A 19,758-nucleotide genomic window follows, 5' to 3' on the forward strand; every position below is an offset into this window, starting at 1 on the left:
ATTAGCAAAGAAGTCGTTGTCACCACCAACTTCGAGGACATGCTTGTCTTGGCACAATTTACTAAAGAATCTTTTCCAAGCTTCTCTACCTGTTAAAAAAAAAACCAAAAAAGACACTAACCAATGAAACAAAGACTAGAATGCTTGATTATCAAAAGAATACATCAGTATTTGACCGCTTATCAGAAATTTAGATCGAATACCAGAGACTTACCTTCACAACCAATGTTTCTTCAACATATTTGCATGCTGTCCATATAATTAAAAAAGTGAGGAAATATGGAGGAAAAAGGATGAGTGAAACAAGAGTTACCCACTCTGTATCCACTGATAATAGATGTTGGGTGAATCTTATTCCTCACCAGATCATTTGCCCTCTGCAATAAGTAAGATGGAATAATAGATTACCGAGTCTGCATACTCCGATATCATAAATTTCCTACTAATCCATAAGAGTTTAAAGCTGAGAATGTAGACATGTATTGGCATCTAGAAACAAACTAGCTTCAATTACCTTCAGCATCTCTGCAGCAACAATAACCACTGATGTTGTTCCATCCCCAACTTCCCTATCTTGAAGCTCAGCCAACTCCACAAGTACCTGACTCCTCAGAAAAGAAAAATCAAACATGAGGAAGGTATGAAGAGATCAGAATCATAGCAAACGGATACACACAAATGTATATAGATACAAAGAGAAAAATGTAAGTATATCCACCTTCGCAGCTGGATGCTCAATTTCTAACATCTTGAGAATTGTAGCACCATCGTTAGTTATTTTTACATCACCAATGTCATCAAACAAGCATCTGCAATTAATCCAAAAAAAATAAAAAAGTGTTAGGCATATTTTAAGCAAACAATTTGAATTCAAGAAATACGAACTTGATTTGTCTTCCCCTTTCCTAAAAACTTAGAAGGAATATGATGCAAAAATAACTTTCACTACCCTAACCTGATACTACCAGCACCAATGAAATCCACTTCATGATGATCGAATGGGGGCAAATATAAATCAAAGAAGAAAAAATCACACGTTTTATGTGTTTCAAATGATTCTATAGACTCATTAAGCTCAACTAAGCTATCCACAGTTCTTGTATTTCCACAACTAATTCAAATTGAAACTTCTACAATATCTACAAAGCACAGTGTGAAAGAAACAGAAATGTAAATGCAGTAACATGTCGAGTCCAACAGGACCAAGCGATGATTTAACAATGTTAGCGACTGCTCGACGCGCCACCACTATATATGCACAAATAAACAAAGCACACAAACACTTCAGTGGAAACTTCAAAGAAAATGAACAATATTTGTTTAATCTTGAACAGAGAGAGCGAAGGCGAATACCGTTTTGAGTGCGAACATCTTGGCCGGACTGGTGTTCACCTCGGGTATCAGGCGTTTGCGATAAAATAGTCATTTTCTGATTCACGAAAAATAAAAAAGCAGAGTGGACGGAGTTGAGTGTGCGTAGGAACTAGAAATTGGAGAACGTGTCTCGAATCTTCGAAGAAACACGACTTTGGAGCGCAATAAGTACGAGGAATAAAGGGTTTCAATTTTAAGAAGGCACGCAAGTTAAATTATAAAGGTAATTTTAACAAAATTTTTAATTAGTTATTATTCTTTAGGAAAATGTTATTTTTCCCGAGTTAAACTCTGAATTAAACTAAAATGGCGCCGTTTTGGTTTCTTTTTCTTTTTTTTTTTCCTTTTTGCTTGCATGAAACGTAGTTGTTTCAGCCTAGTAAAAACAAAACCAATTAAAGCAGAAAAAACGCAGAGAAACAGTTGTTGTATGAACTGAGAAAAACGTTAAATCTTTAAGCTCTTCCTCTTCAATTCACCACACCTGAGTGAAATGCATAATCTTTAAGCTCTTATATGGTGGGAGTTTTGAAGCAATTTTAAGAGGGGCGGACTACCCTGTGCGGAATGATAATATCAGTTTGACAATGACGGTTTTATCTTTTAATAAAGAGGTGGTGTTAACTGGAGGTTTCCAATATGAGTTCCGGCCGATTAGAGGCTTGAATATGTCGGTAAATGCCAACTTAAATAGCTAGAATATGGGACAAGTATGTATAAAGTTGAATAGCTTTGCACACATGGAAATTGCTCTGCTTGAAGTCTTCTAAATTTTCAGGGGCCTTTTACATAGAAAGGCAACTGAAAAACAGAAGCACAGAGGCATTGGAGACATGATAAGTTTTCATACTTCTTCAGGTTTTGAAATTCTCTCATTGGCTCAGAGAGGAAAAAATGAAGAAACTAGTTTTGTGGCGACCGTTCCAGATTTTTTTCACCTTAATTTTATTAGATAATTTTCAGATTGTGGCAGATAAAGCTAGATAGATACGTCTATTAATGCTCAAAAGCAATAATCTATGATTCATTTTGACATCAGCATTTAGTAAACAATATGGCTGCCACATTGACGGTGACCGTGCCTGCGCGAATGGCAGATTGTTTAAGAGGAAATTTCAGAGGAGAAAACAAATGGCAGATTTGTTTAAGAGGAAATTTCCTTGATTTGGATCTTAAACAAAACGAACAAAACGAAGAGGAGAGGAAGACAGAAAACGAATAGGAGAGGAACATTTGCTTTTGCTAGGGTGAAATGGTAGCGTTTCATGAAGAAGAAGAAACGACGTCGTTTTGTTTTAGCTTTCGGGTTTGACTCGGGGTAAATAACATAACTCTATTTTTTTAAAGTAGACAAACAATAGACTTTTTTTTCAATCTAAATTTATCATTCTTTTATTAGTTTTTTTTTAGTGTGGTTGCCATTTTTTTTCTTTTCATGTGAACATACTTTAAAACCGCGAAGTTTAAAAGGGTTAGTTTTTAACTCTCTTAAATCATATAGTTTTATCGTTTATTCAATAACTAATTTTTTTAAATCATACGGTTTAAAAATGTGTCCACATAAAAAAAATGCACTTGAGAATGAATTTTCTTTTATTGAAAAGAAAAGGTTTTAAATATATAACCGATGGCTATGTACTCTTTTTCAAAGTAGACAAACAATATTACTTTCAAAAACAAAACAACCAATAGGCTTTTAAAAAAAATATGAAAATATAGCTTTCATTGATTAGAATTTGGAAATAACGACATAATTTAAGGCGGGAAAGATCCCTGCCACATTATAGGGTTTTCAAAATCTAAAGCTTTCTTGGTTAAAGAGTGAGCTATGACATTACATTCTCTTGGTATATGATGAATTGAAAACTGATTGAATCTCTGAATGCTTTTTTGAATGTCTACAATTATCCAAGAGATTTTTGTTATGTTGTCTTTCTTGCTCAAAATTAAATCCCCCACTTCTTGTGAGTCTGATTCTATGATCGTTGGAGAGTACCTTGCATTCTGAGCAATCTTGATATCGAAGTTTACAGCTTCAGCTTCCATGTGAGTATTGCTGAGTTGGAACATAGATCTTTGCACTGTAGCTGCCACTACCTCTCCATTTGAGTCTCTTACAACTAGGGGTGGGCATGAGTTGGTTTGGGTTGGATTTTAAGTCAACCCAAACCAAACCATAAAAATTTAGATCAAACCCAAACCAACCCAAATATTTTTAACTTAACCCAAACCAAACCATTTGGGTTTGGTTTGGGTTTGGTTTGAATTTTATTATCAAAATAATTTTTATTTTAATAAAATTTAATTATATCAAAATTATAATTATTATTAATTGTTATTAATTATTAAATTGATATTAAAATATGAAAAAAATATAGTGGATAAAAATTATAAATTTTACAATAACTTAATCATTGAATTAAAGAATACTATAAAATCAAAATAAAGTTTAATCACAAAAATTATTATTTCTCAATAAATAAAAACGTACACTTTAATAATAAACTTTCACAAACATGACATTAACAATTTAATAATAAATTTTGCCACTTGTTATTTATTATGCAATATTTGTTTTTATTTGTCGTTTTGGTAGTTTTGCGTTATGTTGTCTACTTATATGCTTAATTTTAGGGAGATTGCCACTTTCCCCCATACAGTAATCAATATATATCATTTTTCCCCTTCTGTTTTTATAATGGCCAAAACCCCCCCTAATAGTATAAGTTTACAATATTAGCCTTATTTTCAACTACTCTTTTATTTATATTTATTATAAATTAAATAAATCACATGAATAGAAACTAAATAAAAAATAAAACATTAAAAATAAGAAATATATGTTTTGATATGAACAAAAAAATTAATAATAAAAATTTTTTATACTTATTTATTTTGTGAAAATTTTCTTATAATAAATATATAAGAAAATTATTAGTAAAATGATAAATAAGAAAACTTGAATGACAAATAAAAATTTATTATAAGATAAATAATAATATATTTTTCCTATACTTTTTACATTTAATTTTAAAATATTACAAAATGTTTATTATAAGAAAATGTTCACAAAATAAATAATTACAAGAAAAAATTTTATTATTAATTTTTTTGCTCATATCAAAACATATATTTCTTGTTTTAATACTTAATTTTTTATTTAGTTTCTATTCATGTAATTTTTGTAAATAAGAAAAAAAATTTATGTTATTTACAATAATATTTATTTAATTTAAAGTTATTTTTACTGTTTTTTTCATTTTCTAACTATTGACAATTGATCACGCCGCAAAAAATTTAACAGTGGCCTTTCACTTATTTGTGTTTATTTATTTTGTTTTCATTTATTTTATTTGAAAAATTTGAGTGTTGGGGTTTTGTTCATAACCCATGGGTAAACCATACCCAAACCCATAATGAAATGGTTTTCTATATAAAACTCACATCTAACCCATTTTCATGATTTACCCAACCCAAACCATTTAATTTGGTTTGAGTTTGGGTAAACCCATGGGTCGTGGGTTTATGCCCACCCCTACTTACAACCACTCCCAACCCAGCAATTTGGTTCTTAATCTTCATGGCTGCATCCACATTAATTTTAAACCAGCCACTAGGAGAGGGGTTCCAGACCTGCTATTTATTCATTTGCTGCTTTTTCGAAACTTTTGTAAATGGCTTTTTGATTCTTCTGTAAGATTCCAAGCTTGCCTGAGCTCTTGTAATTGATAATTGTGAATCTTCTCTCTTATTCTCAAAGATGAAAAGATTCCGCGAGTACCAAATGACCCAACATAAAACAATTATCAATTCCAGCTCCATTTTGCATTTTTTTCCCTGAATTTATAGGAACACAACCATCAAATCTTTGTGTTCCAGCTTATTAATCTCCTTTGCAAATGCAATATTCTTCCACACTTTTTCAGCTGCTTTGCATTCTAATAGTGCATGAAAAATATCCTCACTTTTCAATCTGCATCTCTGACAAATAGGGCTTTCGACAATCTTCCTTCTCCAAAGATTAGAATTTGTTGGCAAGAGATTCGTAACTGCTCACCACATTAAAATCTTAATTTTTTTTTCTGGTAACTCAATAGCCCAAATAACATTACATTGACTTTGCAAGCTGTCTGAGCTACATAGATTGTCTGGGAACTTCAACTTCAATGCAATCTGATATCCACTTTTTACTGAATGTCACCCATATTTATTATAGTGCCATAAATACTGATATGGCTTTGGAGTCCTCGGGAGCTGAATTCGAATAATCATTGATGTATCTTCCTTCATAAAGTGCTAATAAATCTTTTCCTTTTTCTTGTGCTAGGTCTCATCAATCAGATCAGCTACTACTGCTTGAGGGTCCATTGTTGGTGGTGAGAAAAGTTTAAAGGCTTCCGGTCTTGGCAACAAATTACTTTTGTAAATGCACACCTGGTTTCCACAGCCCATTTTCCACCTTAAGCCTTTCTATAAAATTTGTCTACCTTATAAGATGCTTCTCCAGACAAATGATGGATTTGATCCCAATTTTGCCTCCATAAAATTGGATTGTTTGAAATACTTTGCCTTAACACTCTTGACATTAAAGAGTCAGGATGCTGGATAATTCTCCATCATTGTTTCGCAATCAATGCTTGGTTGAAACTTGAGCAATCATGGAAACCCAACCCTTTTCTCATCTTTGCGTGACAAAGCTTCTCCCATTTGGTCTAATGAATGTCTCTACGATATGTTTTTATCCCCACCAAAATCTGGCTATTTCATTTTGAATATCTTCACAAATGTTTGAAGGGAGCTTGAACACACTTATTGCATAAGCCAAAACCGCTTGAGCCACTGCCTTTATAAGCACTTCCCACCCCCCACTTGAAAAGAATTTACTCTGCTAACTTGATAGCTTGTTTAATACCCTCAATTTTATCTCATTGAAAATTTTGACTTTTCTCCTCCCCACCATAGATGGAAAACTCTTGTATTTTTTATGCTTTAAAACTACATTGAGTTGAAAAATACCCTTGATTATATCTATTTGGCTAGCATGAACATTGCTACTGAAAAACATTGAGGACTTCTCATAGTTAAAAATCTGCACTGAAGCTGAAGCATAACAATAAAAAATGATTTTCAAGCTACTCTAATCTTTGTTTGTTGCTCTAGTGAACATTAAACTATCATCCGCAAATAGTAAGTGTGTAATTGATAGATTGCCGTTGAACTTCAGGTCATGTATGATCTGGTTTCGTTTAGCCTGCACAAGCATGTTGGAAAAGACTTCTGCACATAAAAGGAATAAATATAGTGATAGAGGACGACCATGTCTCAACCCCTTTTGGGATTGAATTTGACCATTTGGCACCCCATTTATCAGAACTGAAAAGGAAGTAGTAGTGATACATTTCATTGTCAAAGCAATCCAATTAAAAGAGAAACCTAGCTTATGCATTGTACACCTCAAAAATTTTTATTCCACCCGATTATATGCTTTATTGATATCCAATTTTAGAGCTATCAAACCTTTCTTCTTTCTCATGCCCTGCCTTGCCTTATCTTATTAAGACATTCATAACCAATGATTATGTTGTCTGTAATAAGTCTATTCGGAATGAACGCACTTTGGTTTGGGGAAATAATTTTATTTAAGATATGCTTCAACCTATTAGCCATTGATTTTACAATAATTTTATAAATAACATTACAAAGATTTATGGGTCGAAATTCACTCACTGATCCAGACTTTATGATTTTCGGAATTAAAGCAATATAGGTGTGATTGAGGGTTGCTAGGTTACCTTTCCTGTCGAGGATGTGTAAACAATAGGCGTATATTAATTTAACCGAAATAATAAAAGATAGACAATAGACATTTTTTTAATCTAATTTATTATTTTTAGAATACGAATATCTACAGGCACGTGAGTTGCACGTTACCTCCAGGGCTTCAAACCTCAACCGCCAATTTTAACCAACAGTTTCTGCCTTGATATTATCTGCAATCACATTCAGCGATGGCTACAAGTCGATGCTTTCTACTACTCCCCATTTCTTTGAATCTTCCTAATTGTAACGCTAATTCTTCTAAACGCCAACGACGAGTTCATAATCATGCCTCTAGAATTACATGCTCGTCCACCACTAACCAATCGCAATCAGCCAAGCAAGAACTCCTAAACCTCATCGCAGACCAAGACCGAGGACTCAAAACTCAGAAAGTAACAAGCGATCCTCAATCATCAAAGCGATCGACGATATGGCTGTTCTGGGCAGCGATATGGACACCACCGGTGATTCGCTATCTGCCACGTGGCGCTTGCTCTGGACCACGGAGAAAGAGCAACTATTCATCATTGAGAAAGCCTACTTGTTTGGTACACAAACCGGTGACGTCCTGCAGGTGATTGATGTTGAGAAAAAGGTTCTCAATAATGTAATTACTTTTCCTCCCGATGGAGTTTTCTTTGTGAGGTCCAATATTGAGATTGCTTCGCCTCAACGAGTGAATTTCAGGTAATATAAAAGAAATACCGTTTACCGATGCAGATATTGCATGAAATCAGATTATTTGTGAGTGATTCTACTTTTTAGGTTTACAAGCGCAGTTCTACGTGGGAAAAATTGGGAAGTACCATTGCCACCGTTTGGGAAAGGCTGGTGAGTGCTTGCTTTCTCTATTTTCTGAATGTGAGCCTTTCCTATCAAATGTAGATTGTTAATTGCTTAGCTAGAAGTGATTAAGACTGTACTAGAAGTGATTAACACTATGCTATGTTGTCTCGTTGTACTTCCATAGGTTTGAAACTGTGTACCTTGATGATGAGATTCGAGTTGTGAAGGACATCAGGGGAGACTATTTAGTCGTTGAACGCGCTCCTTATCAGTGGACAGAGTGATGAACGAAGCTTTTGCTCTACTTAGTTGAATGTGAGTTCCCCTTGTCATTTAGTCAGATTAATTTCCATCCAATAGTATTGCATCATCTTGATTTGGTTGGATTCTCTTTCATATGCTGATCTTTTATAATTTTTTTGCAGCAATTCTACTTTCAACCATTGATTTGTTTGCTCACATGTATCTATGTATATATGAGGTAAAAAGTTTCACCTCAATGCCTCTAATGTCTAACGTTTTTCTCTGAAACCTAGATTTAGAACTTTTGTGTTATGTAATTTAAAGTAACTCTCCCCTATTTTCTGCCCTCGTTTTTTTTTTTTTTTTTTTACCCCTCAATCATCTTGTTTTGAATCAATCAAGTTGGTTCTTGAATCTATTGTACCGTTTTCCACTTCATAAATTTAATCTGATAGCCATTTTGAGTCATTAAAGTTTTCCTTCTTGTCAGTCACAACTCCTGACTTGATGAATACCATGCTTATTCATCTGCTAAATTTCAGAGATGGTGACATTCTTGGTAATGAATGCCCAATCTCTGCAGGTTTCGATCTGTTTATCTAGATGATAACATTCGGATTGCAAAGGATATTTATGGAGATTATCAAGTTTGTAAATTGTACTCCTTACTACTGGAAAGAGTAAGGTATGATAACTTATAGTTTACCACCCTTCATTTACAGATTTTTAGAAGGTGTCTGTAGCTCACAGGGTCAACTCAGGGAAGTCCTTGGAACTATTATTCTTCTATAAACATAATTGCTCTCTAGTCTCTTTATTGTACAGTTATTGGATTCTTGTCTTCCAGCCTTACACTTTGTATATGAATCAAGCTCATTTCAAACATATTGTAAACTAAGGTTATTGTCACTTTTTGGAGATTTGAGGCATGCTCCTAAAAGCTGCTTCCTGTGAACAGGTTGGTCACAAAACCTTTATGTCTTATACCGTGCAAAGTTGTGTATAACAATGTTGTGCTTACATGTGAACTATAATGATGCACCTCTTCTCTAATTGTCATCAGTAACCTCTTTCTTGCTCTATTTGCATGTTTCTTTGTGTCTATAAATCTAACGGGTTTATTGGAAAATGTGATGTAATATTTTGGATCGGCACAACTGGAATGCTGGCTTTGCTTCAATTATGTTCCTTTGCAGTGCATGAAGAGTGTACAACTCATAGTCTTGTTAATGAATACCACCCTCCAAAAGTAAGTGGCTTAAAACTTTAGTTTGTTGGTTCTCCAAATGCTAAGACCCTCAAAGACACTTTGCTTTTATTTTCCTTTATCAAAATACTGATGTTCTCTTGGTGTTATTGATCGGTTTTATGCTTCCTGGAATCATTTTCAGTTGTCATTCACGCATCTCTTTGTTTGATGTTTCCTCTTTGAAAATGTTGTCTCCACCTGGGGGGACTTCCTCCTTGTATGCTTTCTAGTTCATTTACTTGGCAAAATACTAAAATTGAATTTGAGGCAAATTCTTTGCTTTCATCTTCACCTTTGCAAATACTCTTTGGGCCCTTGACCTTGGGAATTCTTGGGCTTTAACTTATATCATTCGACAAGGATCCAAGCAAGTGCTTTTTCCTGTCCACGAGGTGTTGGCCCAAAGTGACTTTCATTCAATAAAATACGGTTGCTTTTTAGTTGTGTTTACAATAGCATTCAAAATCTGGAAAATAAACAGTTTTTTTTTTACACTAATATTTTTTGCCGCTCATTCTGACCACGATAAGGTAGTTAAATTGGGTTAGAAACTTAGGATAATGTAAAAATAGGAATATGGGTGGGATTTTATAATAGATTGTAGGGCTTGTTGATTGTGCCCTAAGTAGGCGTGCAAATCTTGTTTTCAGTGGTTTTCGGATCTTCACGTGTGGGCGTAAACATGCTAATTTTTTTTTCCATGTCATATTCTATTTGTCTATTCTATTGTAACTCAATAAAGCTTCCACTAAATTTAGATTCATAGTTTGGTTTCATTTGGCTTGGGAACCCCTCATTTGTTGCCTCTGTAACCTTGTTTATTCCCAAGCCAAATGGTTTCTTTATTGAAAGTTTGTAACCTTGTTGCCTCTGTACTCAGATTCACTATTTAGCTTTCTACTTTATACTTCACGTACAAATACCTTCAGCTGGCTACTCTTTTGTTGATTACGGTTTTACGTGCGGTCCTGGGTTGCCGGTAAAAATCCTGCTTAGCAAATCTAATCCGAACCCCAGCTTCTAGAGCTCAAATCCAGGGAGGCCAAGAATTTTGCATGATTCACATGTAATGGCGAATAATGGGACCAGTGGTCAATTTAGAAAATGGGTAGGATCTGCCCCATCGGACAATCAACAATCAACTTTAGTTGCACGTTGGTACATTACCGGCTTGCAAACAATAATGTTGGGTGTACGGAATCAGATCCCTGAGCCGAAAATGCATAGGCAAAAAGCAAGGCTGTTGGGGTTGTGGGCGCATCATGGGTGTGCGAGTGAACCAGATAAAAAGTTGTAATAAAATGGTGGGTGAATGGGGGCCAACCATAATTGGATTGGACCTGAAATGGCCTTTAGGGATTTAAATGTGGGGCCCGGGTGGGGCTGACTTAAGTCTTAGCCTTACATTGTTGGGTAGGCGACAACTGACAGACAGTGATGATGCTGATGCACATCAATCAACCAGCTACTTGTTTTAGAATCAGAATTTGCTAGCTAAGTTACGTAATGTCGACAAGCTCAGACTCGGGGCGGACGTGGTTGGTTGATTCTATTTGATGTTGATCCGCATTCAACTTTTGGTATCCGGATTCATAAAAAAAAATATATACAGATTTAGATGCGAGTAATATTTTTATGGATTATGGACAGATTTTTTTGGATGTTTAGATCTGTATAATAATAAATTTAAATATAATTTTAAATTTAATAATTTATTTAATAAAATCAATTATAATTTAATAATTAACAATTCAATATAAATAACGTACAACAACATAAATTCATAAATGATAATTTCACAACATAAATCAAATATAAAAAAAATATTTAAGGTCAACTGATTTATTATAATATTCTCTAATTATTATTATTAATTTTTTAACATATTTTTCATAGTCAATGAAGATTATATAGTTAAATATGCTTATACATATTAAATAAATAATTTAATTTATATATTTTTCAATTGAATTTTAATTGAACAAATGATTTAATTATTAAATAATGCAGATATGGATATCCGGCTTTCCGGATGCACACAGATCTTGATTTTTAAGATTCGGATCCACATTATTTAACATGCATATCCGGATCCAAAGTTTATTGTCATCCCTAGCGTGTACCACCCTTTCTCGCAAATCGGCATTTCACTCAATTACCCAACCACTCGGCCTTTGTGAGGGCAACAGTTTGAGCCCCCACAAAAGCATTGTGGGGGCTAAAATTCTTTTCCCAATTATGAAAAATAATTGAGTGAAGGCAGCCTCCTTTCTCTCGAAATGAGAGTGGATTAGACATTTCTCGAATATTAGAGAGAGTTAAAATATGGGCTTCAATCTCAAGAATTTGTCTGATTGTAAATATATCAGTAATAGCCTCATGTAATATTAGTTGTAATTTAGGCATTAGTCCCATGTAATTCAAAATAACTTGCAATTTACACTTTGTGAATTAATTCATTTATCAATGCTTGATATGTTTCTATATCTACACTGATCACACATATGCAGCATGTTGTTGTTAGGCATTGCTTAACAGCATATCAGTTGAATTTGATTCAATTACTTATCTACCCTAGTTCTTAATTGCCTAATTTCTTTTATCTTCATCTATCCCAATTTTGCGTATTGTGGTTCTGCTGCCCTTGCCTAACCGCTTAAACTTTTTTTCTCTTTCTCATTGAAATTCAAGTCTTTTTTAAATGTAGAATTATTCTTCCTTTGGGAAAAAAAAGAAAGCAAGAAATATTCTATGTAAATTGCAGAATATTGCAAGAACTAAAGTCCGAATAACATTTTAGATAGCCTTAATCATTCCGAAATACTTTTGTTAGATTTCATTATTAATTTATAATGAAAATCTATAGAAGCACGAAGCCACCATTAACCCTAACTTTATTGATCAAAATAATAAAGTAGATGGAACTGAACTCACTACCCAGGTTGGCGAAAAGGGAAAAGAAAAAAGATGTAATAATAGACCCCCAACATGGAAAATGCACCATGTATATCTTGATTTGATCGCGTTAATAAAGAAGATGTGACATCGAAAAGTAATTCGTGGAATACGATATTACCTCTATATGCTAAGCCTACCCATTACGTGAGGATTATCGTATTTAACGGCGGCGAAAATTTTATTGGGGTGGAAATTATAATTGAAAGTTGAATTAATCACGCATCCCCCGACTCGATTGCTATATATATATATATTCCAATATAAAATTTTAAAACGTGGGAAAATTCGAGAAAACATATAAATCATGTAATTTAAGTGCTTTAAATGTAAATTTTTAAAATTTTACGGTTATATATATATGTTTCAGTCTGAAATTTTAAAATGAGAGAAAGTGCGGAAAACCTTTAAAGTTTTAAAGACTTAAAATTGTAAGTCTTTAAAATCGTACGGTTTTAAAATTTTCTGAAATTTTTTCGTACTTTAAAATCTTTAATCAAATAACTACTTTATATATATATATATATATAACCGTAAAATTTTCCCGTGCTTTAAATGTATGTATATATAAATGTTACACCGGGGTGGGGGGGGGGGGGGGGGAGTTGTGCTTACATCCTTTAATGCTTAACCTAATATTCACAATTCAATTTTTCTTCCCATCGAGAAGAATTTCATCATTTGAGAGTCTTTAAGTTCTTACATAATTGTAGGATCTGAATCCGAATTGTGAGTCACGACATGCTCCCACCAGCGAGAATTTGTCAATGAATAAATGACTGCGCCATTTTCCCATTCATCATGGCTGGTCCCATTTCAATTAATATGTTTTTTTTTTCATTAAAATTCTTTTCATTGTATTCGGCTATCAGAAAAAAATTGAGCTATAAATAATTGAGGTACGATATCCCACAACTTCAAATAGAGTTGAAGTAGAATATGTTAATTAGCATGCACCATTATTATAATGCAATTAATGAAGGAGAATGATTGCACTACACCATTGCGTCGTCTGGTGCAACGTTTCCATCACCACTCTGAATCTCAATTTTTATGTGTTTTTAAATGTTGATTCCTGAAGTTTTTTTATAACTGTTCCGAGCTAATAAAAATTTACGACATATTATATACACACCACTATAAAAGTTACAATATTAACAACAAAAAGATCAAGTAAACATTTTTAAAAACATTTGTTACAACGACGACAAAATAGCTATGAATTATATAACGTTAGTAAAAAAAATGATTATTATTATTTAATTAATATTATCACCGTTAAGCTCGTGATTATTATTATTCGGAACCGGCTAAGTTACGTCCCACCACTGTATATTATTGATGAGACCAGAGCCTTATTATTATCATTCTTTTTATTTGTAAAGGCTGTGGAATAGAAATTTTGACGTTATATGTTCCTGACATGCGAACGGTAAGGGACACTGTACGACACCGAAAATTATAGCAGTGGATCCGACCGTAGACAATCCAATTGATGGAATTCTGCTGCAAATCTTTAATGGTCCCAGCGATCCATTGCCTACGGACTGGCTCAGTGAAATCGACAAATGAAAAGGTGCATACAAATTAGGGGGAAAAAAGGTGTATCTTTTGTTGGGAGACACTTGCCTGTGTTTAAGGTACACAAAAGTTTCCGTGTCCTCTCATTTTTGTACAGCATGCATGCTTTTGCTGCAACTGATGAGTAACTAGGGTTAGGATCTTGACAGCTATGAAGGAATGAGTCTGCTGCATCAAGAAATTACGAGACACGAATAAATTACCTAACAATTTAACTTCATAATAAAGCTAGATATAAATAAAGATCATCGAATGGCTTCGTTTTGGAACCTGTAATCACGTGCGTCGTGTATGCTTGTAGTTGAATTTTAGAAGACATCGCAAGTTTTGCCCGACTCCTTCACCAGCACTTTACACGTGGAATTTAATAATTCAATTGCAGCTCATCCCACGCATATTAACTTGGAAGTAACATAGGCTTGCCCCCATTTGTCATTTGATAAGTTCTTTAACAAGGACGGGTCTCATACGATTCGAAGTTTTAAAGTACGGACAAGTTAAAAAAAAAATGCATAAACCGTATGGTTTATGAGTTTTAAAATTTTAAATCTCTTAAACTTTACGGCTTTAAAAATTTCTCAAAGTTTTTCGTATTTTAAAATCTCAAATAAATCTTAACAAATAAAAAAAAAATAGTCTCCATTGTATTGAATTTTATAACTTTTTGTATTTTGCTGACATCTCACTGAAGAATGACTAATTTATTATTATTTATCATTTTGTACTGAGAACATTCTCATTTGGATGTCACTAATTAAAAAAAAATATATATATATACAGATATAATGTCTAATGAATTGAAATCTTTGTTAGTTTGTATTTTAGTGATATCTTGACTTTATATATAAAGAGAGAAACGACAGACACACACATGTGTGATACTCAACGAATACATAGGAGAGAGGTTTTATTGTATATATAAGAATATTATTGGCTTCTGGCTGTAGGATTGTATTATGATGGTATGTATTTAACTGGTAAATGTTTTGCAAGGACCATGCATGTATGCAGTTTGCGATTAAATCAATTATGCTACGGCCTCGGGACCTGCTTCTGCACAACTTAAAGGGCTCGTGCACAAGTGTGTAACACGTGAGAAACTACTTAAGCTTAAGGTTGGGTTTTTATCAAAGAAGAGGATGCATGCCGTGTTAAATGCGCGGGCACAACTCTTCTTCTCGTCTCGGCGGTGGCTGGCCCTTTCCTCAAGTATATGCATCAAATGTCGATATATTTCAACAATAATAATAAAGGCCGGCAATGCAAAAACAGCGTACACTTATACGAAGTGCAGAAAGCCGATTCAACTGACAATGAAGTCAAACTGTCATACTACGTAAACCAATTTCGCGGACCAATGAAAAATTCACTAGTACCCTACTACCCTTTGATTTTAATTAGTTTTTATTTTATTTACGTCCATAATTTAATATTGAATTAGACTTTTCTCTTGATCTAAGCTCTTATGATATTTTAAAAATTGTTGTCACTTGTCTTTTAGTGTCAGAATATGATTAGAATTTAACTATTTTTATTTATTTATTAACCACTAATTATATAAATAAAATTAAAATTATTTGTCACTTGTCTTTTAGTGCTAGTTATTTTTATTTATTAACCACTAATAATATAAATGAAATTTGCTCACCAAAATATCAGATTATGAGAGGATCTTGATCCTTCAATCCTCCCCCCCCCCCCTCAATTAGAGTTAGAGACTTAATTTATATAATGATTAAACTATTAATATGTATTGAATAATAAAATGAAAACTTTAGAATGTTAAAATGTTATCACTAATTTAACTTATTATTAAAAAATGTTATTATTTGGTCTAGTTGAAAGAAAAGTATGTCAATGTATTATAAGATAATTGCGACTATTAGAAAGTTATAAAATGGCTTATTGTAGTAAGTAACAACATTTTCATAATTTCATGGTTTTATTCCTATATGCTTTTTGCAGTTAAGCCTCTCTATACTTACAATGTTAGGACCAAATTAATTTATTACTATGATTAAGTTATAACTTAATAGAGGTGTAATGACAAAAAATATTATTTTGACTTCGTCAACCTTAGTGCAACTAATATAGATGTAAAGTATATAGTAAATTCATTAATGGATAAGTTAGAAATATTTTGCCTTTAACAAGAATATGGTAACAACTCTAAAAAATAAAGCGTTATGCCAACAATTTTAGAAAAAAGGTAAAAATTTGTTCAATTCTTATACTTGTATTTTTAAAATACCTTATTTAGTCCCTATAGTTAAATTATTGACACTCCCTTCATTACTTTTTGTTGCTTTTGCCTTGCTTTTGCAATATTATCGTTTTACAATAATGTTTCATTTTTTTATATTAATAAATAGAATAATTAAATTACTAAATTTAACCCTAAAAATAAAATAGAAACAAAAAGAATATGTATTAATTTTTGTGGAATGCTCTGCTGAAGAGTTGCTTTATTAATTTTTTTATTAATGACCAAAAGGTTGATAATTTAATTTTTGTTTACAAAATTAATTTTTTTAAACATATGTGAGCTTTCAGAAAAATTAATATATACCCTTTTCATTTTTTTTATAAGGGTAATTATCCACGGACCACCTGTTTTTTTAAACATTTTAAAAAATACACAAATCTTTATTTGTTTTTTTTTCTATACTCCACTTGAAGTTACAAAGTATTACAGTTGTCCACTGTCCTTTACAGACTATTATAACGTTACTGAAATCACAAGGGTAAAATTATCATTTTACTGAAAAAATACAAAACGTCATTGTTATGCGCAACCTGGTTTGGGATGGGATTCGGATCAAATTCAAAAACCCGATCAAACTGCACAATTAAAAAATTAAAAATTACAATCAGAGTATAAATATAAACAAAATCCATTCTTTCATCGTCCCCAAGCCTCTCATATCCCGAAGATCTCTCAATTACCAAGCAGCAGGCTCTTCTCTCTCAACTCTCAAGGCGATCAACTCACCGCCGACATTGATCGGTCGTCACGCCAAGCCTTCAGCCTCCCCAGTAGGCATCGCATTGCCAATTCTCCGCCACACCAACAGCCACGCAATTTCTCGTTGCTCAGTGCATGCTCCACTGCGCCACACAACCAAAGTCTTGTCACCATCGCCAGCCATCGGCGTTCTCCAACTATAATAAGCCAACATTTTTTCATGATTTTGTTATGTGTACTTGCGCTGGATGAAGCTCTGATCACTTGAATCCCTTGCCCCAAAGACGGATTGATTACTTTTGTGTTGGCATAGCCGTAGAGGTGCATGAGGGGAGGCGATGGGCATAGCTTGCGATGACCTTACAGCCTTTGATTTTGAGATTTTAAGTTCTGATAGCATTGTAATTTGTCACTCTGAAAGAAGTCTGTAAATCTGAATTTGATATTTGGCTTCATATTCAAATTGATTTGTGGAGAACTGAAGAGTTTCGGTTATTGGCAAATTTTTCTTCTATAAAATTTAGCTGGAAACAAAGATTTAGCTGCCCAAAGAAATTCCCTTTATTTTTATGATTTCAATTTGGTTTTTTTTAAAAATTTAAGTTATATATTTTTTATTTTATTTATGAAAATAAATCAGTTTATTTTGTAGTCTTTAGTCTTTTCTTTGTCATTTAGTTAGGGGAATAATCATTTTATATTTTGGGATAAAATTAAAATTAAGACGGTAGTGGACAACTGTAATTTTTTGTAACTTCAGGTAGAAATCAACATACAAAAAAAAGATTTGTGTATTTTTAAAGATCGTGATGATTACAATCATAACCGAATTTCCTATGTTAATTTACAATAGAGTAAATGATTACTTTAAGGATGAGAAGTTGAGTTGCAAATTCATGGAGCTCATTGACAACTTGAAGATATGGGAACTGAGTTTGTCAACAATGATTTGTTGTTAGTTTTGGCAACAATAAAAAACAATAATATTTTAGATTTAAAAAGTCATCAAATCATCGCCCTAATATCCCCAAATGCAAATCGTGTTAGCTTTGCCAGCCCATCTATCACCATCACCATCAACACCATCGCCATCGGCAAGCCCCACTCCTACTTAACTCCATCGACTCCCACAATTCATGCATTTTAATATATGGTTACATCATGATTTATTTCACAAGTTAACGCATTTAATTGCTTGCTATTTGATGGAAAAGCTAAACCTAGCTAGTTCTTATCTTTCAATGGATATATTCAGCATGTTTCTTACGAGTACTTGACATCACCACATGTTACATGCATGTGGGTGGCTGATTAGTTACCCAAAAAAAAGTATGATAATAAAATGCTCGAAAACATCCCAATATTCCAATTTTGGAGCATTAACGCGAAAAATGAATTTGAATTTTTCTATATTCTTGAGAGGCAGCAAAGAAAATTCACCTTAATTTCAGGCCGTCAGAAAATGATCTTATTTCATAGGTTAAGATGAAGTCAGAGATAATATTATTCCATTGAATTTCAAAGGCAAAGTTCCATAATCAAATTTTTTTCATTTTTAAGGTCAGAATAAAGTGGCGCGCGACCATGTGCTTCAAGCTTTTAATGCTGAAATATAAAGTTGCAAAGCATAGAAGGTGACGTGTTCTAGAATAGCAGGAACAAAGAGGAAAATAGAATAGCATGTGGAAGTGATGTGCTAATGTATTGGGAGACTTATTAGTGCTTAGCCTGGCCTATTATGTACTTTTAGTGGCATTTTTTTTTAAATTTTTTTGGAAAGTTATCAATTAATGTATTTGAATGGAGTTGACTAACACATTTTATGGGGAACTCGTATAGTTTACTCCTTTCACTTGTATTATAATTAAGCTTTTAAAAAATTAAATAAAACAATCAATTAAAAAAATTACGGGTTTTCCACTAAATAATTATTATTAAAAAAGAAAAATGGAAGGCGTTGCTAAAGAGGAAACGGCGGCCCAACGGATCCTTCCGATTTCTCCTATGTGAATTCTTAAATGAGAAGCATATGTAAAGAGACCTGGCCCACGTGATGCTTATCAGCTCCATTTCCTATTGTATTATCACTCACACCAAAGTTGCATATCCTTGTCCCTCGGAACGTTTAGATGGGCAGACTCTGTTTTGATCGCACGATTGGGTGGATAATAATATAAACGTTGATGATCATAGTGGTGATTGACATGCTTTGGCTCTTTCTGTCTCCTAAATTTAACCGTATCCAACGGTCTGTTGCTTGTAGTGCGGTCCCGGATCACCGTGTCACGTTTCCAGGGCTATTTTCCACTTTTAATCATGGCGTTGATTGTTGAAGACTTTGTTTAAAGGTGATAAACAGCAATTTACTTGGAATGCCGCATCATTTCTTATTTCCCCGCGAGAATTGCTATAATGACATATAAATCCCATTACTTTTATTTTTATTACGACAGCAACAGCTACCATACAAAGCTCACAAAATTTCCTCTCTTTTTTTTTTTTTTTCAATTTTCCCTCTTAATGCTTTTCACAGTTAGCGTTTCACCCCTTCACAAATCCCAAGAGCTACCAATCCCCACTCTCTGCAAGTGCGCGTACGATGCCGTAATCCCCCACAACTTTTATTTCGTTTTAATTTTTGTACCCTTTTTCACTCTAAAGCTCAATTTGCGCGGGATTGAAGCGTCTCGATTCGCCCACCCCGCGGCCAAGAAAAAGAAATAACCCAAAAACACGAACACACATTTTTTGTTTTTTGGAAAAAAAAAAGCCCCATTTGTTATTT

At 33.4% G+C, this 19,758-nt stretch overlaps 2 protein-coding genes across 2 annotated transcripts in view; one reads left to right on the forward strand and one right to left on the reverse strand.

The window, feature by feature from the left end:
• Positions 1 to 3,420, reverse strand: part of LOC112100029 (T-complex protein 1 subunit alpha-like) — a 5,688-nt gene extending 2,268 nt beyond the window's left edge. Inside the window, exons 1-6 of the mRNA XM_024187605.1 lie at positions 3,371 to 3,420; positions 719 to 809; positions 515 to 601; positions 314 to 377; positions 215 to 249; positions 24 to 89 (exon numbers count right to left, since the gene is read on the reverse strand). Of these exons, the coding sequence (XP_024043373.1) occupies positions 24 to 89; positions 215 to 249; positions 314 to 377; positions 515 to 601; positions 719 to 809; positions 3,371 to 3,420 (393 nt within the window). The remainder of the gene's footprint in view (positions 1 to 23; positions 90 to 214; positions 250 to 313; positions 378 to 514; positions 602 to 718; positions 810 to 3,370) is intronic.
• Positions 3,421 to 7,347: 3,927 nt separating this feature from the next.
• On the forward strand, positions 7,348 to 8,759 carry LOC18047165 (probable plastid-lipid-associated protein 11, chloroplastic). Its single transcript, XM_006445277.2, is given in 5 exon segments — positions 7,348 to 7,584; positions 7,587 to 7,881; positions 7,960 to 8,025; positions 8,165 to 8,295; positions 8,406 to 8,759. Coding segments are annotated over 4 exon segments (663 nt in total). The 5' UTR covers positions 7,348 to 7,382; the 3' UTR covers positions 8,265 to 8,295; positions 8,406 to 8,759.
• The last annotated feature ends 10,999 nt before the right edge of the window (positions 8,760 to 19,758 follow it).

The sequence above is a fragment of the Citrus clementina genome, unplaced genomic scaffold (genome assembly GCF_000493195.1).
Source record: "Citrus clementina cultivar Clemenules unplaced genomic scaffold, Citrus_clementina_v1.0 scaffold_3, whole genome shotgun sequence".
Taxonomy (NCBI): domain Eukaryota; kingdom Viridiplantae; phylum Streptophyta; class Magnoliopsida; order Sapindales; family Rutaceae; genus Citrus; species Citrus x clementina.